The sequence below is a fragment of the Clinocottus analis genome, unplaced genomic scaffold (genome assembly GCF_023055335.1).
Source record: "Clinocottus analis isolate CAN_PGR_092001 unplaced genomic scaffold, fCliAna1.0.p SCAF_13, whole genome shotgun sequence".
Taxonomy (NCBI): Eukaryota; Metazoa; Chordata; class Actinopteri; order Perciformes; family Cottidae; genus Clinocottus; species Clinocottus analis.
Genome location: NW_027175854.1, coordinates 18,447,113 through 18,473,149, shown reverse-complemented (window position 1 = coordinate 18,473,149; position 26,037 = coordinate 18,447,113). Strand labels below are relative to the sequence as shown.

The 26,037-nt window shown below is 46.3% G+C and overlaps 4 protein-coding genes across 16 annotated transcripts in view; 2 read left to right on the top strand and 2 right to left on the bottom strand.

Annotated features, from left to right (window-relative positions):
* Window positions 1–2,514, top strand: part of cdk5rap2 (CDK5 regulatory subunit associated protein 2) — a 33,793-nt gene extending 31,279 nt beyond the window's left edge. For 8 of the 9 annotated variants that reach the window (XM_068573579.1, XM_068573585.1, XM_068573583.1 and 5 more), the window contains 5 exons: window positions 62–211; window positions 309–447; window positions 672–718; window positions 858–894; window positions 2,009–2,514. In XM_068573579.1, the coding sequence (XP_068429680.1) occupies window positions 62–211; window positions 309–447; window positions 672–718; window positions 858–894; window positions 2,009–2,142 (507 nt within the window). In that variant the 3' untranslated portion in view covers window positions 2,143–2,514. The remainder of the gene's footprint in view (window positions 1–61; window positions 212–308; window positions 448–671; window positions 719–857; window positions 895–2,008) is intronic. The other variant, XM_068573587.1, reaches the window with a different exon arrangement.
* nup188 (nucleoporin 188) lies at window positions 3–17,844 on the bottom strand. 3 transcript variants are annotated; one of them, XR_011077349.1, is made up of 44 exons: window positions 17,607–17,844; window positions 16,685–16,739; window positions 16,404–16,477; window positions 16,241–16,325; window positions 16,059–16,139; window positions 15,784–15,828; window positions 15,610–15,702; window positions 15,391–15,510; window positions 15,076–15,287; window positions 14,615–14,729; window positions 14,262–14,480; window positions 13,688–13,768; window positions 13,431–13,523; window positions 13,217–13,336; window positions 13,004–13,130; window positions 12,756–12,914; window positions 12,536–12,662; window positions 12,357–12,444; window positions 12,156–12,232; window positions 11,943–12,057; window positions 11,669–11,789; window positions 11,519–11,585; window positions 10,742–10,867; window positions 10,384–10,624; window positions 10,101–10,307; window positions 9,842–10,011; window positions 9,681–9,750; window positions 9,539–9,606; window positions 9,267–9,462; window positions 8,884–8,961; window positions 8,694–8,779; window positions 8,451–8,596; window positions 8,174–8,352; window positions 7,715–7,915; window positions 7,315–7,407; window positions 7,030–7,182; window positions 6,420–6,557; window positions 6,253–6,327; window positions 5,880–6,095; window positions 5,637–5,768; window positions 5,481–5,554; window positions 4,994–5,123; window positions 4,545–4,813; window positions 3–840 (listed from the first exon to the last, which is right to left on the bottom strand). XR_011077349.1 is itself a non-coding variant. In XM_068573588.1 (43 exons), the coding sequence occupies exons 1-43, from the start codon at window positions 17,630–17,632 to the stop codon at window positions 4,652–4,654; spliced, it is 5,241 nt and encodes a 1,746-aa protein (XP_068429689.1). In that variant the 5' UTR covers window positions 17,633–17,843; the 3' UTR covers window positions 4,177–4,651. The 3 variants fall into 3 exon arrangements, 1 of the variants encoding a protein (XP_068429689.1); XR_011077350.1 differs by lacking the exon at window positions 3–840 and adding an exon at window positions 1,992–2,258; XM_068573588.1 differs by lacking the exon at window positions 3–840 and having other exon boundaries at window positions 4,177–4,813; window positions 17,607–17,843.
* A 258-nt stretch (window positions 17,845–18,102) lies between these two features.
* Window positions 18,103–21,857, top strand: dolk (dolichol kinase). Of its 2 annotated transcripts, none has more exons than XM_068573592.1 (2): window positions 18,103–18,227; window positions 18,817–21,857. In XM_068573592.1, the coding sequence occupies exon 2, from the start codon at window positions 18,837–18,839 to the stop codon at window positions 20,517–20,519; it is 1,683 nt and encodes a 560-aa protein (XP_068429693.1). In that variant the 5' UTR covers window positions 18,103–18,227; window positions 18,817–18,836; the 3' UTR covers window positions 20,520–21,857. The 2 variants fall into 2 exon arrangements, with proteins under 2 accessions (XP_068429693.1, XP_068429694.1); XM_068573593.1 differs by lacking the exon at window positions 18,103–18,227 and adding an exon at window positions 18,290–18,481.
* On the bottom strand, window positions 21,581–25,542 carry phyhd1 (phytanoyl-CoA dioxygenase domain containing 1). 2 transcript variants are annotated; one of them, XM_068573594.1, is made up of 11 exons: window positions 25,415–25,542; window positions 24,278–24,436; window positions 23,988–24,063; window positions 23,867–23,914; window positions 23,727–23,782; window positions 23,589–23,651; window positions 23,464–23,485; window positions 23,248–23,376; window positions 23,049–23,165; window positions 22,282–22,408; window positions 21,581–22,119 (listed from the first exon to the last, which is right to left on the bottom strand). In XM_068573594.1, the coding sequence occupies exons 1-11, from the start codon at window positions 25,445–25,447 to the stop codon at window positions 22,071–22,073; spliced, it is 879 nt and encodes a 292-aa protein (XP_068429695.1). In that variant the 5' UTR covers window positions 25,448–25,542; the 3' UTR covers window positions 21,581–22,070. The 2 variants fall into 2 exon arrangements, with proteins under 2 accessions (XP_068429695.1, XP_068429696.1); XM_068573595.1 differs by having other exon boundaries at window positions 23,628–23,651.
* Window positions 25,543–26,037: the final 495 nt, after the last annotated feature.

The window sequence follows — 26,037 nt, the reverse complement described above, 5'->3', positions numbered from 1 at the left end:
TTTTACTCTTTAGTTCCACAGCTTGTGCAGGTCATTGTTGTTCATGTGTGCGTCTTCGTAGGCGGTGGAGCAGCAGCATCTGAGGAGTTTGTCGGGCAGCATGAGCACCATGCAGCACGTTCTGGAAGAGGCCGGTCGGATGCTCAAACTGGTGTGGAGAGTCTCGCTGCCAGCTGGTGACCCGACAGGGGACGGAGGCAACAACCAGCAGGTACTCAGACACACACACACACACACACACACACACACATAATCCAGTTAAGTATCAACCGAAGTCTTATATCTTTTTTTGTAATCCTCCAAATCAGGATGAGCTGCTGAAGAACGAGATCGCTCGTCTGAAGAGCCGGCTGTCGCAGCAGGAGAGGATGCTGAGCGGAGCCGTGAAGCGCCTCCGGACCTCCAACCAGCTCAAGGAGGGGATGGAAAAAGTCATCATCGATCAGTGTGAGATTATCTAGCGTTACGTAGACGTCATGTTTAATGTTGTGTGTTTAGAATAGAACAACAATGTGAACATGTTGTCTTGTTCCAATGTATTTTCCAATTTCTGTCACTTCATAGAAGAAATTTACCAGAATTTATCTCAGATTAATCAATAATCACCCAATTTAGTGTAACAAATCTCTGATATGGGCATATTTAATGTGATTTATTTCCCTCCAATCTAGTGTACCAAACCCACGGAGTGTTGAAGAAAGCCAGAGGGAATTTAGAGGTGAGTTTTCTTAAAACAATGCATAAAGAAAAACATGCCCCAGGTGTTGCATTCAGACGTAAAGCTCTTGTCCGTCGTGGTGACGTCTCTCTCTGTGAATCACTCTTCTTTTCCTTCTCTTCCTGTGAAATAATGAAAGACACATTACTGCAGCCTCTTTGGCCTGAAAGACGAAGGTCAGTGTGGTTGAGGAGCAGCTGAGAGTGATGCATGAGACTGTTGATCTGGTTTCATCTCTTAAATGAAATGCATGAAATAAATTGTCTGTTTCCAACACAGTATGAGTAGCATTAGCATTTAGCTGCCGTACCTCATGAAGGTAGACGCAGGAGTCCTGAAGTTAAATGTTTTACTTCTTAAAATCCTTTCCGGACATGTTTACTGTGCATTGAAACACAGCAGTGAGGTTCATCCTGAAATGCTGCTGATCATTAAAGTCTACAGGACCAAGTAATTTAAATAATACAAATAGTTCCAATAGCATCTGAGAGTATAAATGGTATTAAGCGTATTATACTTAGTCGCTGTAATCATAAGAGGATCTTTGTAAAATGCTCTTTCTTGTAAGGGAACACACACTCACACACACACACACACACACACACACACACCCTCTTTAACTCTGTTAGGCTACCGTATACTGATTGTTTGTCAGTATACGGTCGATCATTTCACTTTGTGTACTTGTATTACAAGTATTTTAACAATGTAAAAGGTAAAATCTGAAACTTTTCAGTTAACGTCACATCAGCAAGATTCCCACAAAATGCGAAAGAAACTAACTTTACTAACTAGTCTCTGGACAAATATAGATATTGAAGACAAGCTACCAAATGAAATACTTTAAAAACATTGTGTTTAATACTTAAATAGTTTGAAGAGTTAAGAATCAAATTTGTGCTAATAAACTGTGAACGTGATTGTGTTCAAGTGAATGTTTTGAAATGTGCATTTATGATGCATGGTGAGATGTTTCTACTTTAAAGGAATACTTCAGTTTAATACAAAGCTACAACCAGGAGACTGTTGGTGAGCTTTGTTTTCAGTGGTTTATGCTAAGCTAACTGTCTCTGGGCTCTACCTTGATACTAAAACAGACACGAGACATCAACGCTCTCATTGAACTATTCCTTTAAAACAAGATGTCAGATGCACGTGTTGTAAAAGCAGTTGTAAAACATCCGTACTCTTCATCTTGTCTTTCTCCCCCTGCATGTGGAGACTGTAAAGCGACGCCATCGGCTGCCTGTTTCCAGTCTGCTGTTACAGTTCTTGTGTTTTCTGTTTCAGGAAGTCCCTGTCGGTGGCCAGTAGGGGGCGCTGCAGAGCCTCCGCCGGAGCAGACCACCAGAAGAGCTGCAGGCAGCCGCTCTGAATCCTCAGAGGATCCCAAAAGCGACGCTTCTTTACGCTGCAGCTACTGAATCTGCTGCTTTTTGATGGTGCAGCTAGCAGCTAGCAGCTAGCTAATGTCCTCATCCTCTGCTGTAAAACCGTCACCTTACTCTCCTCCAAGCCTTTTTGTACTACTGCACCTGACCTGCAAAGTTGATTTATTTTAGGTACTGAAGTTGTAAAAGTTCCTGTCTCTTAAAAGAAAATGCCTTTTTGTAAATAGTAATTACTGCAATTTAAATATTTTCCTTTTATTGTTTTTTATATTATGCATCTAAGAACATGACAGTGTATTTTATTACAGACGTATTTTTACTATTTCGGTCAGTTTATGTATTCAATGCTTCTGGACTTCCGTGTGTTCAGTGAATTATGTGCAAATGCAGTAAAAAAAAAAAGAATTTAATGATGAAACGCAACTGATACACACTTATTATCATTTACATTGGTTTTAAGTACAAATCTAAATGTGCAAAAATAAGAAAATACTAAAGTTCTGATGGAGTGAAAATTAGAAAAATTATAATGAAGCTTCTTTTTGTTTTATATGGAAGCCCATTTTCTCCACACAAAAATAGGACAATGCAAAAAATTATGTATCGACTTTTTTTTTCTTCGTTGCCTTTTTATGGAAGCCCATTTCCGCCACATACACACACCAAAAACAAAATTAGGACCCCCCCCAAAAAAAAGATAATATTTTTTGGTTGACGAAACTAAAAAAAAACATCTAAGCAATACGTTATTTCATCACTTTGGTTTTACAATACCTTCATTGAAACATGTTTTGTTGTATGAACAATACAAGTCATATAACAGTTCAATCTTGTTTTAATTCATGTATTCTTTTAATTTAACATTGCAAGCACTGTTTTATTTTCAAGTGCTGTTGTTATTTACTAAAATAACTTTGTATTGTCAACCACCCGTCAGCCTGTTGATGGGTTACTTTAAAGTAAATATTTAATGTGTGGACTTTGCATTTTACTCAGTTCCTCAATAATAATTGTATAATTGTAGCTAGTATATGTACACACAAAGTACATTGTTGTCCTTCCATTGACCAGTTTTAGGAACTGAGTAAAATGCAAAGTCCACACATATTAAATGAAGTATTTACTTTAAAGTAACCATTAACAGGCTTTCAGGTGGTTGACAATGCTAAGCTATCTTTTGGTAAATAACAAGAGCACTTGAATATAAAACAGTGCTTGCAAAGTTAAATTAAAAGAATACGTGAAGTGAAACAAGATTGAACTATAATGTGACTTGTACTAGTTTTGTTGTATGAACAATACATATTTTCATTTAAATGAAGGTATTGTAAAACCAAAGTGATGAAACAACGTATTGCTTAGATGTTTGTTATTTTTGGTCCCAATTTTTTTTTTTTGTCCTGAATTTCTTTTATTTTGTGTCTAATTTATTATTTTTTTGGTCCTAATTTTTTCCCCCCGATGTGGCGGAAATGGGTCGTTAAACACACGATTATATTTAAAACTCCTATTTTAAGTTGAACTTATCAAAGTGACTCTAATCCAAAACTAAGGCTGAGATCGGAGTGAGACAGAAAAGTGGACGTAGTGAGTGATCTTAGCAAATAAAACATCTCGGGCGTGTCGAGTCTCGGCCAATCAGCGTCTACAACGTTACATCAAGCTGACTAGCTAACGTACAACGTTGGCTAACGTTATATTAATATACGTTAGCTAACATGTTAGCTAACGTATATTAATACAACGTTGGCTAACGTTATATTAATATACGTTAGCTAACATGTTAGCTAACGTATATTAATATACTCAAAACCTCTCTTCTCATTGTGGAGTATATTAATATACGTTAGCTAACATATGTTAGCTAACGTATATTAATATACTCAAAACCTCTCTTCTTCTCATTGTGGAGTGATATTTAAACCGCGCCGCCCAAAGATGTAAAGTGGAATGTTTGTAGTCCCTTTATTAGCATATACATTTGTTTTTAAGTACAAATCTTGGTTACCGCTTCAAAATGTATACGTAGATAAGAAAGTTCAGAACAAGATTCAGAGAAAATGAAGAGAATTAGAAAATGTATAATGAAGCTTTACAGAACAAGCTTTTCTACTACATTTAGTCATTATACAGGAAACGATTCTACTCACAGGTCTAATTTATTTAAGAAGCACTTGAAACATGTCTGGTCATTAGGTATCAAAGTGACCTATAAAACTAGGCCTTGGAAAGATGAAACCAGTCAGCGACTGATGTTTATAGCACCAAGATCTCATGATACATGTCTGTCTTTACAATCTTCTCGTTGGCCTTTTTAAAGTAAACACTTTGGTTGTGGGCGTGTCCAATTTATCAGTTTTTACAAGATGCAGTTCAGTAAAATTATGGTTCCAATCAATATTAAACATCGCGTTCGAATAAACAGCCTCACTCACACGTTTGTGCTAATTTAACTCCCGCAGCAGCTCTTCCTGAAGATGCTTTCTGATGCCGTGAGGGATCCTGGTTTTCTGAGATTTGTGCCTTCCGATGTAACTTCTGTTCATCTCTGCACGAGTCTCACGAAGGCCTGAACGAACTGGATCAGCGGCTCCTGGCCCTCCAGGCTGGCCTTGGAGCCCGGTGTGGGCGGCTTGGATTGGGTGCAGGGAGACGACGGAGAGCCTCTTCGGAAGTGGCGGGAAAGGCTGGAGAGGAGAGTGCTCTGGAGGCGGGAAACAATGATATATTAATAAACACAGAGGATGAGTGGGGGGTTGAGTTAGTCTGCCGCTCGACACCTTGTGCTCGGTTTATTTAAATAAGGAACACGTGGGATGAATTTGAGATTTGTTGGTAGTAAGAAAATATAAAAATACGAGACTTCAAACCAACGACGTCTCACCAGTTCAGAGCTGAGCTCCTGTTTGAGTCTTTGCTTGTCTCGAGGGAGGATGGAGGGATCTTTGAGGCATCGAACCGCCTGAGAGATCAGAACGTAGAAACAGTTCTCCATGGTGAACATCAGCAACGACCTGAAGGGACAAACGCATGCAGGAGGTAATGGAAACTAAAAGTGATGACGCAAAACAAAATTCACTTTCTAAAAGTTAGACTAAAAGACATACGACTAACTTCCATCAGTATGAAGCGATAGTTAGCTTAGATTAGCATAGCATCACACTGGTGACGTGGTGAAACAGCTGGTCTGGCTCCTGTGCGCAGTACAGACACGTGTTGATCAGCAGGTGACGGAGCCATGATAGTTTTCCTGCTTTCAGTCTCGATGCTAAGCTAACTCACTGCTATCTGTAGCTTCATTACTGGTGGACAGATATCAAAGAGGTATTGATCTTTTCAGCCGGTGCCATTGAAATAAAACTTGTACTCACTTCAGAGCCTGGAACTCCTCGTCCGAGGCCAGCGAGGCGATGTTCAGGGAAACCGGCTCTTTCTTATTCTCCATCTAAGAACAAAAGGGCAAAAATCAACAATCGGGAGGATCTGTCGTCGGGTGGCTGTGATTCACATCCACATTGAGCGCGTACCTCGCTCAACATGCTCAGGGCCACGTTGATGGAGGCCAGCAGGGTCCCAAACGAAGGCGCCACGTCGGGGTCGAACGCCGGCGTCGTGAAGCTGAGCACAAACAGGGTCCGGTACTCGGCCAGGTCCATACTCTGACACACGGGCAGGGACACAGATCAGCATCTCGTTGTCTCTTATGCGACACTGATGGCGATATAACTGAATCATTAGCGTCATTGTAGAGGAAGCAGGAGGAGGCCGACCTGGTCCAGGAGGATCTGGCAGCAGTCTGGAGTGAAGTGCTGCAGAGTTGCCAGCGTTTTGCTGAGGATCTTCAGGAGACTGCACTGCACAGCCAGCAGGGCCTTCTGCTCGGCTTCCTCCCGCTCGCCTCCACCTGCTGCGTCTTTAGACGGCGTTTGGGGGGCTCGCTGCGTCCTGGGGAGGCCGACGGGAGGCAACGCGTCGCCGTTTTTGGCCTGAAAGAAAAGACGCAGAGCAAAAGAAAGCCAGGATCAATGAAGCCCTGCTGGCTGCACGCCATCACAATGTGCACAACAAACTCATCGTAGTCAGTGCTCATTATTATCAAATTATATTGAAATGAAAAAGGTAGAAGAGCTGCTGGTTTTGGACCTGGAGGTAGTGGTGCAGCATCTTCTTGCTGTGCAGCAGGTAGGTGCAGGCCTGGCACAGATAACACAGGTTGACCTGCAGCGAGGAGACACAGGGATGAAGTGTTACTGGGACCAGCAGCGCCGTGGTGTTCTGGTGGTGTCGAGGAGCTTCTCCTCTGGACTCACCTGTACGTCTCTGAGCAGCTTGGGCAGGTGGAACTGCCACTCCTTACAGAAGCTGGACAGCTGCAGCAGGAAGCCCACCGTGTGATCCGCCTCGTCCAGACACGCCAGACTCTGCACCGTCCGGACCGCGTTCAGACACTGAGAAGAGAGACGTGAAGCATGAAACACAACATCTAGAGCTGCAGCATACACACACACACACACACACACACACACACACACACACACACACACACACACACACACACACACACAGCAGCTTAATACTGTTGAGAACAAAAGGTGTGTGAACTCTCCCTCGGCCCTTTGACTCATGAACGCTTCCTGATTGACATAATAACTTATAGGAGAAAACTAACAGTGCAGCAATGGCAGATTCAGGAGAAGAATATGGAGCTAAAAAGGTTTAATCGATTAAACGTACAACAGAAAATTAATCAGCAACAATTTTGATAAAATATTTTCATTATTGTAATTATTTTCAAACAAAAATGTAAAAAAACGTTCTAAAATGTGAATATTTGCTGGTTTTCTTGGGTCTTTTATAGTCATTAAGTGTCGTTTAACTGTCTGAATGTTCAGATTGATCCATTCATTAGTGCTTTAACACCTGTAAGATGCGTTCCTGATGAACTCCGACGAAGTCCAGCGCGTCGTTGATGAAGTTGTAGCGCAGCGTCTTCAGCAGACTCTCCATCAGCGACATGCAGAGGCGGTACACGCCGGGCCAGCAGGCCGAGTCCTGGGACTTCCGGGAGAAACTCTGCATGAGACGTGGACGTAAAACACGACGTTAAAGTGTGTGATGTGTGACGTGTGACGTCAGCACTGCTGTGTGATGAGCGAGGCAGTGAAATGCTTCTGGAAAGTGATCCTGTGATTAGACGTGTGTTACCTGTGACGCTCCGTTTGACGTCCCCTCATAGACGCTCAGCAGCGGGAGGCAGATGGTCTGGATGACTCCGGCTCCGGCAACAGCCGCCGCCCCCTAGAGGACAGACGGAGAAGCTCTTTGAGGATGAAACGCTCTTCGTCTGTTTCCAAAGACAATATGCATCCTCACATATAAAAGTCCCCAACGACACTCCTGTCAGAGCAGCGTCCAGCTGAGCTTTTTTTAACTGTATTAAACTTTATATTTGAGAGCCAGAAGTAAAGTATTAATGTATTTCTTCAGATGGAGTGAAAGGGTTTGGGGCTGAGGACCAGAGAGGTCGGGGAATCTGTTCATGTCATCTGTTAGCAAGAAGAAAGACACAAAGCAATGCCTTCATTTGAATGAGCGTGTTGTGTACCTGCGGCGTGCGGGCCAGCGTGAGCAGCAGGTGGAGCGACGCCTCGGTGAAGTAGAGGTTGTGTTTGGAGCGCAGGCTGACCTCCACAGCGCCGAGCACCGAGGGGAGGACGGGGATCTTCCTCATCACCGAGACCCAGTGGTCTCCGTCCTCGTCGCTGCGACACAGCTCCTTGGCTAAGTGCAGCGCGAGCACACACACCTGACGCAAGACATGAGAGATGTGTCACTGTATTTTAGAAAAACAACATATATTTGTCTACGTGACATCCGACGGCGTTGATATTGTAAATACTGACTGATAAAGAACACGCAAAGCCTCCAGAAACTTCAAGCTTAATGTTGAATCATTGGCTTGAATATGAGACTTTCAGCCTCCTCTGGGTGGAGGATGGAACCAAAGCAGGCGGTTCCAGTGTGAACACCACCACCTGCAAACGAGGCCTCCGCCTCAGCTCACCCCGTCTCTCTGGTCCTTCTGCGGGCCGCGAAAGCAGTCCGTCTCCATGCTGTCCTCGTCCTCCGCCGCGTCGCCCGTCTGGCTCATGTGACGCGTGCTGTCGATGAGCGCCAGCGCCTCGGCCTTCACCGTCTCACACACGGACAGCAGCAGCTGGGGCAGCTGGTAGATGTCTCCACCTGGCTCACAAACGCATCCATCAGCAACAATATGGGACGACAAAGAGCTGACGCAGGACATTCAGACACACACACACACAGACACACACGCCTCTTACCGTTCAGTCCCTGAATCTGCAGCACAGAAATTAGTGCAGAGAAGATTTTGGCTTTGGTTCTCTCCATCATCTGCTGGTCAGCTTGCAGGACGCTCTCCAGGATCAGGGAGAGGGGAGACAGGATGTCAGGAGCGGTCGCCACCACACTGCAGACACACACAGACACACAACACTTCACCGGTGAGGATACGAGTGTGCCTGTAAGGAAACCTGCAACTCCTCTGTCTCAGCAGGAATACACACCTCCTCCACTGCTTGAGGAGGATGAGCAGCAGAGTGGCCATCATGGACCCAAGACGGAGACACGACACGGACATGGGGGTCGTGAGCTGGAAGAGACGCAGAGAGTTCACGAGTAAACCTGTGATACGAGGAGGAGAAATACTAAATACATCCATGAGAGGAACATGTGTGACGCTACATGAGGACTTACAGCAGCTTTGGTCCCGTCCAGGACGTCCATGAACAGCTTCAGCTTGGTGGAGTCTTCTGTGAGCTGCATGACATCCGACTGAAAACATATAAACCAAAGCTCGTTACGTCACACACTTATGGTGCAGGATATTAAACTAATCATTTAAAAAATGAATAAATACACCTTGAAATGTCCCTTGTTGCAAAGGTTTAGATCAGAGAACAACCAGCCTCACAGCTTAACATCATGTGTGAGATTTCATTGATTTCGAGCAAAAACCTCAAAATAAAAGCAGCTGTTGTGGTTTTAGAGTCGTGTAAAAGACTTCCTTCTCTTGAGGTCGCCATGCATGTTTATACATCTTACAAATGATATCTGAAGTAGGGTTGCAAACTACATACGTGGGCTGTGGACAGGATTAGCAGCATCCTCCAGGCAGAGATTAACATCTGGGTCTCGGGGAAGGAGCTGATGCCTTCCTCCTCCATCTCCGCCACGTGGCACACCAGAGACTTCACGTACTGGGACCAGTACTCGTACCGCCGCGCATTGGAAAACTTCTGCAGCCCGTCCTTCAGAGACTGCTCCAAGGACCCACTGACCACAACACAGACCGTGAGCTTCAGGTGTGGGCGACACGAGGAAGCGATGAACATGGCAAAACTGACTTTACCTGACGACGTAGTAGATCTCAAGGCCGATGATTTTCATGACAAACGCACACGTCTCCAGAACACAAGGCTGAAAGGACAGCACAGTTAACATTGACATCTCGCTCGTGCATCATGATCGCGGCGCAGAAGAGACCAGCAAACCTCTGTGGTGTCTGAAGGTGGCGTGAGGGTCGCAAACAGAGGCGTTGTCAAGTTTTCCCAAAACTTTTCTCTGTGTGAAACAAAAACAGAGAACCTCGTTTAGTCAGAGTTGCGCACGTTGTCCTCGGTCAAAGCACGTCCGTCTCAGGCGACGTGCTTACTTGGCTCGTAAGACAGAGATGGCGCTGTCTCTGCGGTCCTGCCACAGGGCGAGGAGGAAGGCCAGGGCGGCTCGGTGCAGCAGCGGCGGACACCAGTACTTCCCCTGCTGCTTGGAGTCGATGAGCTCCAGCACCACGTGGAGGCAGCTCCACTCGCCGAGCAGGAACTCCTGCAGACGCAGGACGGGAGCGTTAATCCGGACGCGGCGCCGCGAGACAGCGACAACACAAACGGGCGCGGCGTCCCCGCGGCTCGTACCTTGGACCCCTCCGTCCCGTCTTTCACTTCCAGGTTGAGGAAAAGCTCGATGAGGCCGGGCTGCGTCTCCACGGCCACGGTGAGGAACTCCAGGATCATGACCTTGATCCTCATGTCCTCCGTCTTGCTCTGCAGCCGAGTGAGGAAGGCGTCCCTGATGGGCGCCGCGTCGCTGCCGAGGCAAGCGTAGACCGACATGGGCGCCACCTGCAGACGGAAGGCGTTAGGAATATTCAAGCAACGACCGCACACGCGTGTGGGGAGGGAGGGGGGAGGTCCTCACCGTGGCGAGCCTCTTGAGCAGCTGGATGGCCAGGCGAGGCAGCGCCGGGTCGTGCTTGTGGTAGATGTACTTGGCCAGGACGACGATGAGGTTGTTGCCGTGGCCGCCGTGCTGCGTCAGCGCCTGCTCCAGAGGGGACGCCACGGCGGACGGCGGCTTCAGGCGGATGACGTTGTTGGTGACGGAGAAAGACAGTTTCACCGTCTGGATCAGGATCTGACCGGGACCCTCAGAGCCGCAGCTGGATGAAGAGAAGCAGATGAAGCACATGAAGCACATGAAGCAGATGAACGACTGAATGCCCAAAAGGTGACGACATGATCACACACACACACACACACGCGGTTTCTCTGTTCACCTGCTGGGCTGCGCCGCCAGGACCATGTCGATGGTGTCCACGCCAACGCCCATGATGTTGACCACGGCCTGTCCGGCCTCAGTGTTGGCCAGACTGTAGATGCACAGAGACTGCAGGGAGGGAGCGCTGCAGCGAGGAAACAACCAGCAACACATATGTCATCACTCTCCTTAAAAAACTACACACACGCATACAAAATAATCCATCTTAATCATCATTTAGTCTGGATCTGCAGATCCTCTGCCTGTTTTTAACAGTCCAAAAGCTAAAAACACTTCAATCAGTTTACTATGGCACTTCTTTTTTAAAAATCTTTCTTTAAAAACCTCACATTTGAGAAACTGGAACCAGATGATTTTTTTTTTTTGTGGTCATTTTCGTTAACAAAATAAGTCTGCATCCATTTTAATAATCAGTTTTGTAGCAACTAAGTCATCAATCCACTAATAAATTCAAGATGAACATTCAAGTTTAACATGAGAGAGAATGAAAACCACCAGCTGAAGTTGTTTTGTCAACTGCTGCGTTATAAAAAGGTCAAAAATTAACTGTCAAACTCAACTTTGAACATGAATTAACCAAAAAGATCATTTACAACAACCCACATCCAGTTGTACGAGTCAATGGGAAACCGTAAAAATACATTTCTTCAACCATTTTTAATTGCAGGCTGTTGTTGTTCCCAACAGACTGTGTTTAAATTACAGTTCTGACTTCACAGAAACATTTGCAAACACCAGAATAAAGACCCTTGAAGCCCAACAGAGGTGTCCTCACCCGGCCTGGTCCTCTCCCTCTGGACTCAGGTTGAGGATGGCGTGGATGAGCTCCAGGATGAGACAGCCTGCAGCAACACAGAGCAGCCGGCGTTCAGCAGTGATTAACTTCTATGAGAGACGTCTCCCGGCTGCAGACGTGCGCGCTCACCTATCCGCTCCCTGACTCCGTAGCTGTCGTAGCGCCACTTGTGGTACGTGGGCAGCATCTCCTTCAGCACCAGCAGCACACACGGGATCAGGCCTTTGCTCTGCGTGCTGCCCAGCTGACCCTGCAAGACATTATGTACATTATAGTGGCCCGACGCCGTGTTTTAGAGGTTAGAAGAGCGACGCTTGAGCCTTTATTTTGTGTTGAGTCGCCGTTCAGCAGCTCACTAGCGAGACAACAGGTCAGTGCATCTCTTGTGGTAAAACACAGTCACCTTGACCAAGGTCGTGATGAGACGCAGGAAGGCGATGGTCACGGCGTACTCGCCCCTGGGCTGCTCGATCTGGACCAGCAGGGTGCCGTAGTTCCCCGCCTTCATCCCCTCAGCACTGGGATACAAAACACTTTGTCAATATATTTTACTCACGCCCCCCAAATTAATAAAAGTGACATTAATTTGTCGGGCAAATTGTGACGCACACAGTACCTCACACACTGAGTCATGCTGGTCAGGGGGCTGGAGGCGAAGGGGAGGAAACCTGTGTGGTGCAGACTGGACCACACCTGCAGAGAACACAGATGAACCATTCAGTGACTTGAAATCCTGAATGTTTCCTCCTGCTCACACACACACACACACACACACACACACACACACACACACACACACACACACACACACACACACCTTCCCCGGCATCCTGGCAGCCAGCACAGAGAGGCAGTTCACACAGGAGGCGATCACGTCCACTGGAGGGTTGATGACTGAAGTCAACCTGCAGACGAGCAAACACACACATGACGAGACGAATGAAGTCTTCGTTAAGAAGACAATTTAAAAACAGCCATCACAAGAAGTGAACGCACCTCTGCAGCAACATGTAGATGCGTGACGTGAGAGGCAACAGACAATCCGACACGGTCCAGTCTGTGCTTATGATCTTATGGACCAGATCCAGGATGGGCTTCACACGGGCACAGTGAGCGAGAACATCTGGCACAAGAACAGCACGTTTATTTCTCGTCAATGACGAAAACGTTTTGATGAACTTATCCGCTCGTGAGAACATATCAAACGGTTGTGTACCTGCAGTTGACACGACGTGGAGCAGCATCTCCACCTCACAGGTGAAGAGCGTCCAGGAGCTGTACGAGTGTTCCCAGCGCACCACGTAGCCCTGGCTGCCTCCGATCATCACCTGGCCCAGCACGCCTTGAGGCATCCACAGGTTGGTCTGCCCTGAGCCTGAGGGTCGGGAGCAAATGTTACAGCGGAGAGCGATATTAAATAATCTAGAATTAGGGAAAACACAACAACCCAAATAACAGACTAACCGAGCGGGTAGAGGAGTTTGGGTGTTTGTCTCCTCCACAGCGTCTCGTCATCCTTAGAGATGACATCATTGGGCTTGTGCTTGTAAACTTGCGTGTAGAAGGACATCTTATCCAAAATGTTGTACACCTGTCACATGGAGGTAAAGACAACAACAGTGTTTAACTATTTAAATAGAGAAAGGCCTGTGTCTGTGTATAACATGTGAAATCTACCTTCGCAACAGTCGACTTGGTTGAGAGAAGAGCAGTTAGAAGCTGCAGCAGAGGTCCAATCTTGTGGGGGAACATCCCAACCGCGCTGTCCAGGATCATTCCCAAGCCCATGTTCGGCTTCTGGATTCAGAATTAAACAAACGGGAGAGATTGTCAACAACTTGGAGGATTTTATCCTGAAAGAGTTTTTGCTTTTTTGTTTTTTCCCCCTCACCATTTCCCAAAAGACTTCAGCCAGACTGGGAGCAGAAAGGACCTCACAGGCAGCGTCGATGAGGTGGGAGCACTGCGTCGCCACGCCGTCCGTCTGTCACACGCATTCGATTTTAAAAGAAGTTACAAACTAGAAAGTGAGCGAGAGATTTGAACAATATATATATATATATATATATATATATATATATATATATATATATATATATATATATATATATATATATATATATATATATATATAATCTGGACGTGTACCTGCAGGCTTTCCTCTTCAAAAGACGTGATCACAAATGAGAGAAGACCGTAAATACACATCTTTGCCGTGCTGGCTGTGCACTGCAGAGAAAAGAAGAAAAAGAAGTTCACTTTAGTGCAACATAGACGTTGGAACATACTGGTGTATGTATGACTGTCACATTTTAACAGGCATGAGTTTTTAATGCACAAATATAATGGTTTGTTTGTGGAATTTAATATTTTTAGTGGCCACAGAAACAACATTTAGCAAAGTGTATTTTCTTTACTTCATCGTCTGTCTGCACTGCAGATATAAACCACAGCGCGAGGCGTGCTTATAGATTCTGAATATAAAACTAATCAGCACGTTTCCCTGCAGTCAGAACGTTTATATTCTGGCCTTTAGATATGGATTAAGGTCCAGGGTCCCATGAGATTACATTTAACTACCTGGTTAAGAAAACCAGAGGCTCTTTGATCTCTTTTGGTAGCTATGACAAGACAGTAATCATTAGAAACTGATCAACTTTAACTTGAAGTTATAGATTAGCTTTGAGCAGGTGTGTGTCTGTGTGTGTCTCTGTCCTCTCACGTTATTCCCAGAGACTCCGAGGCCCTTCAGCATGGTTGAAATGTACTTGAAAACCCCCAGCTGCAGGGCGGTGTTGCCTATCTTCCCGATCATGTGGATGGACTCGTCTGGAGGCTGAGACTCGTCCGGTCGCAGCGTGTGTCTCAGCAGCACCCAGGCCAGCAGCACCGGCCCGTGATGAGGGATGTCTCCAAACGTCAACAGCAGCTGATCCATCTCCTGGAAGAAACAGAGGGAATACGAGATGTTTTTGTCTGTGTGGGGGGTTTTCTACACTCATAAGTCAGTTCTCACACTGTTTGGTGGAGTGAGAGTGTGTTCATGTCGGCTACGTGTGGAGACTGGAGTCAAACCTTGACGACGTCCGGAGCGTTGGAGAACTGATGCTGCACGGTGCAGTCCTCCAGAGCGCACTTGTGCAGGAAGTCTATGTCCATTCCCTCAACCAGGATGAGAGAGCTCAAATACCTGCAGGCCAAAAAACATACCAGACATTCAACACTACACAAGGAATGAAATATTAATATGAAATGCTTATTGCAGATAACAAATTACTGCAATACAGAAATGTCAAGATATGTTTGGGATCATTTTTATATGGACGGCTTTACAACAAGTATACTGACGGGTTTATTTTCTGATGGTGATTGTCTCATTCATTAAATATACTGGTCGTAATTCTTTAGGAACAAATTAATGGAATCTCTTCAAGGCACAATGTTTGATGTTAATGCCTTATTTATTAAAGAAATAATGTATATCACTTTAAACTTATGAACTTCACACACACACAGACACTCTGAGGAGCTCCTACCCGATGCGGTCCACAAGCGAGTCCATGCTCTTGTCTACTAGATGTCTGTTTGTCTGCCGCAGCCCGAAGCCTTCTTCTTTGAACATTTTGGTGAAGCGCAGCAGGTCGGATGGGCTCATCTCAAAGTAGGCGTAATACAGAAAGATGATCTCCAGCAGCAGAGACTGTTCCCCCAGACACTGCCGGAACCAGAGGGACACCTGCCTCTCCGTCTGAAAATGAAACACATTCATTTGTGAGCAACCTTTGATGGACAAATGTCCAATATACAGTAGTAGTATTATGGTATTGACCAGATATGAACCAAATTATCACCATGAGGTTTCCGTGAGTTTCCCATGTTGGTGCTTCGGCTTTGAAGAGGTTTTCAAACTGCGACTGGTACCTGCTCACCAGATCCTTCTCCAGTTTATTGACACAGTTACTGTACTCCGCCTGCATGTAAACAAACACATCCAGTTATTTTACAGAAGCAACAACAAATAAACATATTTTCAGGGCAGAAATGTGACTCCAAAAGCAGCTGCTTCTCACCCTGTAGGGATGTCGCTCATCCTGAAAGTATGTCAGGAGGAGCAGGACACACCTGAGCAGACACATGCGCTCCTCATAGTAATAGCCAGCTACCTGTGAACACAAACACAAGATGTGTAACTATCATGCTAAATCATGTGCGACTATACAGCAAGTGCAGATCTCTGTACTGACCTTCAGCAGCAGTGCCTGGCTTTGTCGCTCATCCTTGAGAACAACCTGTATGGAAGACTCAGTTAGCCATCTGAATATCTTTCATAGGAATATCTGGAAGCCATCCTGTGTTTTCAGTGACAAAACAGTCCCACTGAAGACGTAACTAGGTGATATTTCGTTATATTCTTTAAAAACTGCATTTAACAGGTATTTTAAATTCAACAACTAAAATCCATACATCCAAAATCCAACACAAATAAAAAATGAAATCTTAAAAAGTTGGGAACGGACACCTTCAAGGAATTGCGCGTTCCTCTGTAGTCCTCCTGCAGGTAACACTGTAAAAGCTGCACGCTCTGTTGTTCATCAAGAGCCTGGAACATTACATTACATTATTATCAAATCATCATAAAATGCAAATTCAAATGAGTAAAGTAAATCTGAAATGTTTTACATTAAACATTTTTACTCTTACCAATAGTTTACTGATCCTGAGACCAAAATCCTTCAATGGTTGTGCAACAGCTTTGTTTTCTTTCACTTTGGTAGCAGACGATGAGCTAGAACAAGTAATGTTGATTTAATATCTCTATTGTTATGAATAGTGAAGGATTTGATGTTAGGTTAAAATAACATACCTGGGTGGCTTGTAGTAACTGAGTCCTTGATGCAGTCGGTCCCAGTGTCTGTCGAGCTCTGCCTCTATTTGAGCCTGCGTCCATCAAGCATGTCATATCAACAAAATCAGTTGTGTCATTTTATGTATTTATTCAAATAACAATATGTTGTGAGTGGATAACAAATACATTTCCTTCTTAAATAAATAAATAGTCCTCATGAACTCAACCTCCAGACTGTTGTGTTAGCTGCACAGATGCATATAATATGGCACATAGCGATAAGTGGCGAGTACACATACCTGCTCTCGCAATGCAGATCTTCCAAGCAATATGGTCCATAGTTCTCGACTGCTCCTAAGAAAAATAATGTGCATCTTTTAGCAACTATACTAAAGTATATTACACGGGAGAGCAGCCCTCAGCTCATCTGCATATGAAAGTACAAAGCATGTATATCTCTATATAACCATATACACACACATCTTGAGCCTGGAGGACCATATTTTTAATTGTATGTACCAGCTGAGAAACTGTTTATGCTAATAGAGAGTGTCTTGAAATAGACGATATAGCGTTACAAATACATGCTTTTAAGTCCCTTTGTGTGTTTTATAAAGCGTACATTGTGAAGATCATGAATCCATAATAAACACTATAAATATTACACCTTAAACTTCACATGGAAAGTTCATATTAACAGATTACAACGTGCAGTTTATTTGATTCGTCAACAGGTCTGAAGTAGTTTACGTGGCGGTTTGTGTGTCCATTTTTAAACTTTGTAAAAGCGAGTGGAAATATTGCCCATGACAGTAATGTAAGCTAACGTATTTTGTCATTGTCCTGAACAAGTCGAACATCTAGCATCCCAACTAACCACAGCCGGTTATTGGAGCTAGTTAAGAGGCCCTTTAACTAGAAGAATGCGAGCATGCTCTAATTAAAACCGTTATAGTCGTGGAGTCAACTTCACAGACATGTTGTCATGCGGCTGATACACCGCGCTGCTGAAAAGCCATTCAAACGGTCAAATGCTAGCTCCTGCTAAGCTAAGTTAGCCTGGTGCTAACAACTCAAAAGACACATTGTCAAATATACATGTGACCATCGATTGTGCGTAATAAAGAGACACTTTGTGTAGAAATGTTTGGTCGCTTGTAAATACTCAAAAACTATTCAAACAACGCAGTCGTTAGCTAAAGTTTGTTGCCATCTGCCTACCTGACGCTCATGTCTGATTCCGCCATCTTCGTTTCTGTTCTGTGATTGGTTGAAGAGCTCTGTCGTCATCGCCGTCGTCGGCACTTTCTTTTTCGCTGGTGGTCTTATTGTTGCATCACTACCTACAGTCACATCATTACTGCCACCTTCTGGAAATAAATGATGTCCACCGATTTTCAAAGGGTTTCACTTAATTCTCCTGTAACCGTATTTTAAACAACAATTGAAACACCTACATCTGTCTTTTCCTCTACACATTTAATTTATTATAAGTATGTTTAATTAAGTGTGATTCATATGATGTTCCTACTGAACTAGCTATAATGCAATGAAGGGCGTAGTTTAATAAATACATTTAAAAATCACATAAACAGTAGATAACAAAACAATATCGTGACTTATTTAATTTATAAATGAAAATAGAAAAATAAAAAATATGTTCAACCAAGCCTTTAAGAGATATTACGGTTGTACCACGTGACCCGGCTGTCAAAAATGGCCCCCTCCTTCTGGCTGTGAGAGAAACGACAGCTGACAAAGGAAAGAAATCTGTGAAGGAAACGGACGGCGCCGATTCCCTGGACCGCGCGCCTGCGTGCAGACCGACACTGCACGTATGTGGTACGTCCGCTCGTGTTTGTCAGCTCGGGGGTTTCGTCTCCATTCCTCCGGCGGCGGCTTCGCCCTCGTTGTGATAGCTCAGCTGTAATTCCGCCGCTAGCTTGACGCCGTCCGATGGTGCAGCATCCTTCGGCTCGCAGAGGGGACGCGTCCCCCCCGCCGGGGTTCAGTCGGTCCCCTCTGCGCAGTGTTAGCGCGGATGCAACTGATGACCGGAGCCGATTTTCCTCCTCTCAGCGTTCAATGAACAAAAGGTTGCAGCCGATGGAGTAAAGAGCATGCTTTTCTCTGGGGGTTTAGGTCATGTGCTTGGATATGTGAGTGTGTGTGTGTGTGTGTGTGTGTGTGTGTGTGTGTGTGTGTGTGTGTGTGTGTGTGTGTGTGTGTGTGTTTCACGCTGACTTGGTGAACGGTTAGTGTGTCCATAGTTCATGACAGAAAGCAGATAAAGGATGAGCAAGGTCCACTGCTGGGATACGCTCGTATAACTCACGGTCTCACAACTGCTGGACTCAATGATGCCTATTGTTCTATTTGTTTGTACTGGTTTTGTTTATTTCCTCACCTCAAATTCACCCTTCTGTTCTAGACGTCCCCTGCGAGTGAAACATGGCTGCTAAAACGGGCCAGAGAGAAGAAGTGACAGAAGACGGCCTTCGCTGCAGACCATCTGCTCGGGTCAACCCGGCCTCCCTCCCCGCCAGCGCCCCGCCTGCAGCCATGCTGATCGACCCCGTGCTGGTGGAGTCCTGCGTGGTCTTGGCCGTGGTGCTGTGCGTCCACATGGCGCTCTGGAACCAGCACAGCTGGTGCAGCATCGCCCTCTTCATCCAGGCCTTCTACGTGCAGCACAAGTGGGACCGCCTGCTCCGGTCCGGGGGCGCCGTCTTCCAGTTCCGCCCGTCGGCGAACAGCGGCATCGTGCCGGCCTCCATGGTGATGCCCCTGCTGGGCCTGGTGCTGAAGGAGAAGTGCTCCACCTCGGGGATCGTCTACTTCGAGCGCTTCACCATGGTGGTCACCGTCACCGGCATGATCCTGGCCCTGTTCCTCTCGCTGATCGCGCTGGGCATCACCAGGCCCGTGCCCACCAACACGTGCGTGATCGCCGGCATGGCCGGCAGCGCCATCCTCTACACGGCCAAGCAGACGCTGACGGTGTCCGAGGTCATCGAGGTGCTGGAGGTGCTGCTGATCTTCGTCTATCTCAGCCTGATCGTGCTCTACCTGCTGCCGCGCTGCCTCACGCCCGGAGAGGCGCTCCTCATCGTCGGCGGGATCAGCTTCATCGTCAACCAGCTCATCAAGCGCTCGCTGAACCTGGCCGAGGTCAAAGGGGACCCGGTGAACTACTTCCTGCCGGTGGTGGTGGTGGGCTCGCTGCTGCTGGGCGTGTTCTTCGCCCTGCTCTTCTGCTTCATGGAGTCGGAGACCTGGGTCTCGTCGCTCTTCTTTCACATGATGACGGCCGTCCTGGGCCTGGGCATCCTCATGCCGTGGCTCTCGCTGTTCATCGGCCGGCACCCCATCATGTGGCTGCTGGACTTCGTCACGTTGAACGACCGGAGACTCTGCCTGCTGGCTTACTGGCTGTTTCTGGCCGTCGTGGCCACGTGTGTCGTGCTGCACCAGAACTACCAGCGCCAGTCGGGCTCCAAGAAGCACCAGGCCTCCACCGTGGTCAGGAAGTACTTCCACCTCATCGTGGTGGCCACGTACGTCCCGGGTCTGGTGTGCGACCGGCAGCTGCTCCACGTGGCGTCCGTGGGCTGCCTGGCGGCGTTCTTGTTCCTGGAGTACGTGCGTTACTTTCGCATCCGGCCGCTGGGTCAGCTGCTCCGGCAGCTGCTCACCTTGTTCCTGGACGAGCGGGACTCCGGGCCGCTCATCCTGACCCACGTGTACCTGCTGCTGGGCGTGTCGCTGCCCATCTGGCTGTTCCCGGGGCCCTGCGCCCCGAAGGGCACGCTGCCCGGCGCCGGCGGCCTGGTGCCTTACGCCGGCGTGCTGGCCGTGGGGGTCGGGGACACCGTGGCGTCGATGTTCGGCAGCACCATGGGCGAGATCCGTTGGCCCGGCACCAAGAAGACCGTGGAGGGGACGGCCACCTCCGTGTTCGCCCAGATCATCGCCGTGGCCGTGTTCCTCATCTTCGACGGCAGCATCAACCTGAACTCCACGTACTCGTGGATCGTGGGCTCCATCGCGCTGGTGGCCATGCTGGAGGCCTACACCTCGCAGATAGACAACCTGCTGCTGCCGCTCTACCTCTTCATCCTGCTGCTGCTTTGACGGAGCGGCAGGAAACAAACTGGGTCCCTTTCAGCGTCCTCAGCGCTTCAAAAGGGGGAAGAATGACTCATGAGTTTGGGAGAGGGGAGAAAAAAGTGCGAGAAATATGAAAAAAAAAAGTGTAAATGTAACAGAAGTTTCTTTTGGAGTCAGACGGACGAGCACAAGAACGTAAGAGTTTAACGGCGCCGGCTCGATGAAGCCAACAAACCAACTAAATAAACCAGCTCCTTTCAGACGTGATGATGTAAGCGCCGCGGCGGCGGCGGCGGCGGCCCTCAGATTACGTCATGGTCGTGCTTTGAGGGAACGACGCGGTCACTTCAGGAGAACTCACCGACAGGAAGTGTGCGTGCGAGCTGCTCGTGTCCTCCATCGTGTCGACGTGTTGCCTTGAAGAACGTGACGTGGAGTCGGCGGATCGATGTCCGTTCCTCAGTTGACGTTTATTTAGCTCTGAGGTCGTGTCGCCTCCTCGATGGCAATATAAAGGACTTACTGCTGAACATATCTGCCTTAAGAAGTATATTTTCTATCACACGTTACCTACTAGATGGAAGCATGGCGGCCCGACTCTTCTTCATAAGGGCTGATTTCTACTTCGGTTCTTTCGAAACGCTCGGCGCTCCTGCATGACTCCAGCGTGACGGACGCGTGGTGAGGTTGATGGGACTAAAGCGACTAAAGCGACTCTTGATATCTACATTTCCTTGTGACGCCGAGCTGTCAAACTGCATATTTATGGAGTCTGTAGATATGCTTTTGGGCCATACATTATGAACATAAGCCCTTATATTTATAGCGTCTTTCTTTTGCACCAATCAAGTTTGTTAAATATTTGCTGAACAGAAATGTTCAGGTTTCATCTCGGCTGGAAGCTTCAACTAAAAGCCTGAAACTTGAGTTACTTCACAGCCTTAATGTTTGTATTTTATGTTGTATCAATTAATTAGCATGTTCCTACTAGTATGTTTTTGCAATCATCTTTACATTAAAAATAATAATATATTGCATGTTGAGTGCATCAAAGAAGAAAGATCAAAGTGACACGCGTCTTATTTTAGTCAAATAGTTTGACACATATTTAATGATTGAGAAACAAACCTGTGACTGAAAACATGAATCCTTCAGTTTGACTTGAAATGAACATAAACGTTTCTGATTGATGATCATTGACACGTAAACATTTTAATGGCTTTCATTCAAGTTGCGTCTTGAACATGAACAATAATGCTTACTGTTGTCTGTAAAGAAGAAAAAAGAGGAATCTGCCATCTTGTTTTGACTCTAAAGAAGAATAAAGATGTTTCATGAATGTTGATGAATTAAAAACAGACAAACGTCCGCTGTATTTTCTCTTGATCAAAAAGTACAAAATGTAAATCTCATTGAAAAGCATCCACACGTTCATCATGGATGTCGTCCGGTCAGCGTTAACACAGCGAGCGACGCAGGAAACGGCTGCACGTCCTCAGAAGAGTTGAGACGCGTTCACGAGGGAAAGAAAGGACGTTGTGCGTCTTCATGCGTCTTCATGACCCACAAAACCCGTCATTTAGTGTAGAGCGGAGGGAAAGGAAGCTCCTCGGTGGGTTGCAACCTTTAAAGACCAAAGAGAAACAACTTGAGGCGTCAAACACAAGTTAAAAGCTCACCAGCGATAAAACAAACCCTTGATTCATAAGACGGAGGCTTTTTTTCATTTCTCACGACTCGCTGACTTGTCCTCTACTCACTAGCATCCATAAAGTCTGTGACCCACCAGTTGTCCGGGCTCCAGCGGGTGTCCTGGGTTTCCATCACGTGGAAGGTGTAGACGTGGCGAGAGTCCTCGGAGGTGTTTTCAGCGCTGCGGTGCACCACCTCGCCGTGGATCAGCACGACGCCACCTGCACCCAAAGGAGCTGTCGTCTGTGAAATGCTCAGCTGCGAGTTTTTGTTTCTGCTCGAACCAACTGTGGAAACCTAAAGACGTTCAACTCATGAAGTGAAAGCGAGCTGTTTGATTGGATAAGCTCCTTCAACGTTTAATCACTTATTGGAGTAGTTGTAGATTAATTTGTAGATTAATTTGTTGACTCACGGAAGCAATAGTTTTATGTTTTTGGGAAATATATATATTTTGCCTAATGTTTGAGGAGAAGCATAACACCAGTGTCGTGTTTGCAAAGTAAATATGAAGCTGCAGTTAGCTTAGCTTAGCATAAAGACTAGAAACGGGGGAAACAGCTAGCCGAGCTCTGTGCCATGGTCACACACTCAGTCCATCACATCTAAAGCTCCTTTAGTGACTTATTATATCTCATTTATTTAACTTGTACGTTTCAGCGGCACAATTTCTGGACGTCCCAAACTCTTACAAAGATAACAAATCATATCATATGTCCTGTTATTATTCCTTTCTATACTCTATAAAACGCACATTGTGCAGATGCTCACGGACCCAGATGAGTACAAACTGACTCTGACAAGAATTCTCCCTCAATCGTCTTCAATCTCCAGTTTAAACATAACACATAAGTGCCGAACCTTTCTTAACCGGCGCGGCGACAAACTGCTCGTCGCTGTAGTTCTGCTCTCGGCCGGTGAAGTCGGTCAGGGGGAACGCGCCCGCCGGCGTCCGCACCATGCGGCGAGAGATGCCGCCTGAGAAAACAACAAGGATTTTACACGACCCATCACAGAGAAGCGGAGGCTGGAAGGTCGCGTCCCGCTGGAGGGAGCTTACTGTTGTGCGAGCCGGGGATGAACCACAGGCAGCCGTTGTTCACGGTGGCGTCTTCCAGGGCGATCCAGAGCCCCAGAACCCGGCCCAGCGGCTCCGTGTACAGAAATGTGGCGTCTTGATGCGGCGTCACTTAAAGAAAACCCACAAAAAGGTTCAGGGATGTTTCACGTGAGAGAATCCTGAGGTCTGTGTTTTTCAATCTACTCGTTTTCTTACCTTCTCCGCCGAAACCCGGTTGCTGGAGGAGTGAGAAGCAACAACGATGTCACATCCTGAGCTACGCACACGACATCACCCGACACCACGAGACACACACACACACACACACACACACACTTTACCTTGAAGATGAACATGCTCTGCAGAACCACCGGACTCACCAGACCCAGCTTCCTGGCGGCGCCCTGCGGACACAGTCATGGGTTTGTTGGTTACTCTGCGGCTGCATTCGTCCGCCGGTGACGTCGCTGCTCACTCACCTGGATTTTGGGCGAGTGCGTAACTTTTTTGTACAACGGCTCATAGGCGTGTAGTGCTAAAAAAACAAAAAGACACAGAAAAACGGATTAATCGTGAACGTTTTGGAGATGTTTTTGGAAGATTGAAGTGGATAGCTCACCGTGTCCGACTTTATTGAGCGACCGCTGTTTAGGAACGATGAACTCTCCTGCGAGACAAGGAACGCTTCACACATCTACTTTGGCTTTTTGTCATGAATGAAACAATGAAGCAGGGCTCACCTTTGTCGTCAAAGACTCCCTTCTCGAAGAAGAAGCGGATCTTGTCTCCGCTGGTGATGAAGTAGTCGGCGTTTCCCTGCGTTACAACAGATTAGAAACGCTGTTGACCTTGAGGGGTCACTAAGGTCACTCAGTGGAGAGGAAATGCACCTAAAGACCGCTAGTGGGAACCTCACCTGCATCTTTTTAGCGCAACACATCGTAAAGCATGTGAAAGAGGCATTATGGGATGAGACGGTGAGTCTCCGCATTGTTTAAGACTCATCTCATGAGCGGCGCCGGCGGGTCACCTGTGTTTGGAGCTGCTCATCGTGAGCGGTGGAGAAGGTGGTGCGGCAGTGCTGCGGGACGTCCATGCGCTCCACCACCTCAGCCATCCTCTGCCTCAGCTCGTCACACTCCCTGGAGCTCAGCAGCCCGTCCAGAACCACGTACCCGTCCTGCATGTACTTCAGACAGGAAGCGCTGCCGAGTCAGACTCACGCGTCCACAAAGCGAGCATCCAGGTGCTCTGGAGTGATTATTTCTCTGTGTCCAGTTATTCAGACGATGGCGTTTTTATTCTACTCAAATTTACATCAAATAGGATCAAATGTACAGAATTCATTACCTCAATGTTGGATTTTTCCATCTGATTGAATAGTGAATGCATATTTCACTCAATTAGTTTAAAATAGGAGCTGGGACATGCTGGTCCTTCATGTCTGGGTCGTGTTCTTCCTCTTCACACGCGAGCAACTCACATTATTTTAATTTAAGAAACATTAAAAGGTTAAACGTCCAAATATTTGCCTGATGAAAAAAAAATCTCTATAAATTTGTCAGATAATAGTGAAAAAGGTACAACATTTGATAGAATTTGCCATAAAAGGGTATGTGTCATGCTTATACTAGTTATTGATAATTATAATGAATTGTCAGCACTTTCTTTAGCCATTGAAGGATTAATTTAAATGTCTCACCACCTTCCACACAAACGTGGTGAAGAAGGGATCTTTATCTGGGCTCAAACGTACACAGTGCATACGTACTCAATTCACTTGCATCCTTACATAACATGTTATGACGCCACCTCTGCTCTTTAAGCGCTTCACTGTCACACGTACTAGTCTGTAAAGTGTGTACATTCTGGTTGTGTTCAATGCCTGCAGGTAAAATTACAAACGTCCTCTTCAAAAGGCTTCACACGGCTCCACAGCTCGAGAATACAAACGCAGCTGCTCGTGCAGACTTCCTTTCAGGAGCCACTTGTGGCTGCAGGTTTTGTAATGATCCTGAAGTGTGCGGCCATTTAAATACACACACAACAATAACGCTCTGCACCGTTATAAAGTGTATATTCAACACTGGGATGTTGTGGCGCACGTGAGCGTACACATAGTTCACATAGTGCACATAGTTCCTTCCTGTGTACGACTCGGCCTCACCTTCTGCACATCCCGGTCCGTCAGGAAGTCCATGGCCGTCTGTTCGGAGGCTCCAGCAGCAACAGACACGTCGGTTAAAACTCTCTCCGACCAAGCGAAACCCCGCAGAAAAGCCGCAGACTAATAGGATTTTGGACTTTAACTCCTTCGTTGCGGCTCACGGTGCAGCGCTGCAGTAGCTCAGTCTGGCCGCCAGATGTCGCTCACGTCGTTGCTGTAAACCTGTGTGTTGTGGAAATAAATAGATGAACCACAGCGCCATCTGGCGGCCAGTCGGGTTTATTGACGAGGCCGAGACGCAGTGAAACAGGAACATTTACTCAAGTAAAGCAGCTTCCTGCTGGAAGCATCTGAGGTACTTATACCTTACTTAAGATTACAACAAGTCATGCTACTTACTATATATATGTTTAGATATATCTATCTATATCTATATATCTATATATTCACACTCTGTGTGACACTCTGTTTTCTACATTCTCTTACTTGAATCCAAGATTTCCTGAAGATTGTGGAAATGTGAAAAACACAGAGTATATATATATATATGTATATCTATATATATATCTATATATATAGTATATCTATATATATCTATATATATATACATATATATCTATATA

Excerpts from the sequence above, each read along its gene's own strand:
- nup188 (XM_068573588.1), bottom strand. The coding sequence starts at position 17,632 with ATGGCGGAATCAGACATGAGCGTCAG. Across the intron at positions 9,607-9,680 it reads CACCTTCAGACACCACAGAG|CCTTGTGTTCTGGAGACGTG; the intron begins GTTTGCTGGTCT and ends CTGTCCTTTCAG. Across the intron at positions 8,597-8,693 it reads CTCCTCAAGCAGTGGAGGAG|TGTGGTGGCGACCGCTCCTG; the intron begins GTGTGTATTCCT and ends GTGTGTCTGCAG.
- phyhd1 (XM_068573594.1), bottom strand. The coding sequence starts at position 25,447 with ATGGACTTCCTGACGGACCGGGATGTGCAGAAG. Across the intron at positions 23,166-23,247 it reads CATCCCCGGCTCGCACAACA|GCGGCATCTCTCGCCGCATG; the intron begins GTAAGCTCCCTC and ends TTGTTTTCTCAG. Across the intron at positions 22,409-23,048 it reads CGCCGCGCCGGTTAAGAAAG|GTGGCGTCGTGCTGATCCAC; the intron begins GTTCGGCACTTA and ends CTTTGGGTGCAG.
- dolk (XM_068573592.1), top strand. The coding sequence starts at position 18,837 with ATGGCTGCTAAAACGGGCCAGAGAGAAGAAGTGACAGAAGACGGCCTT.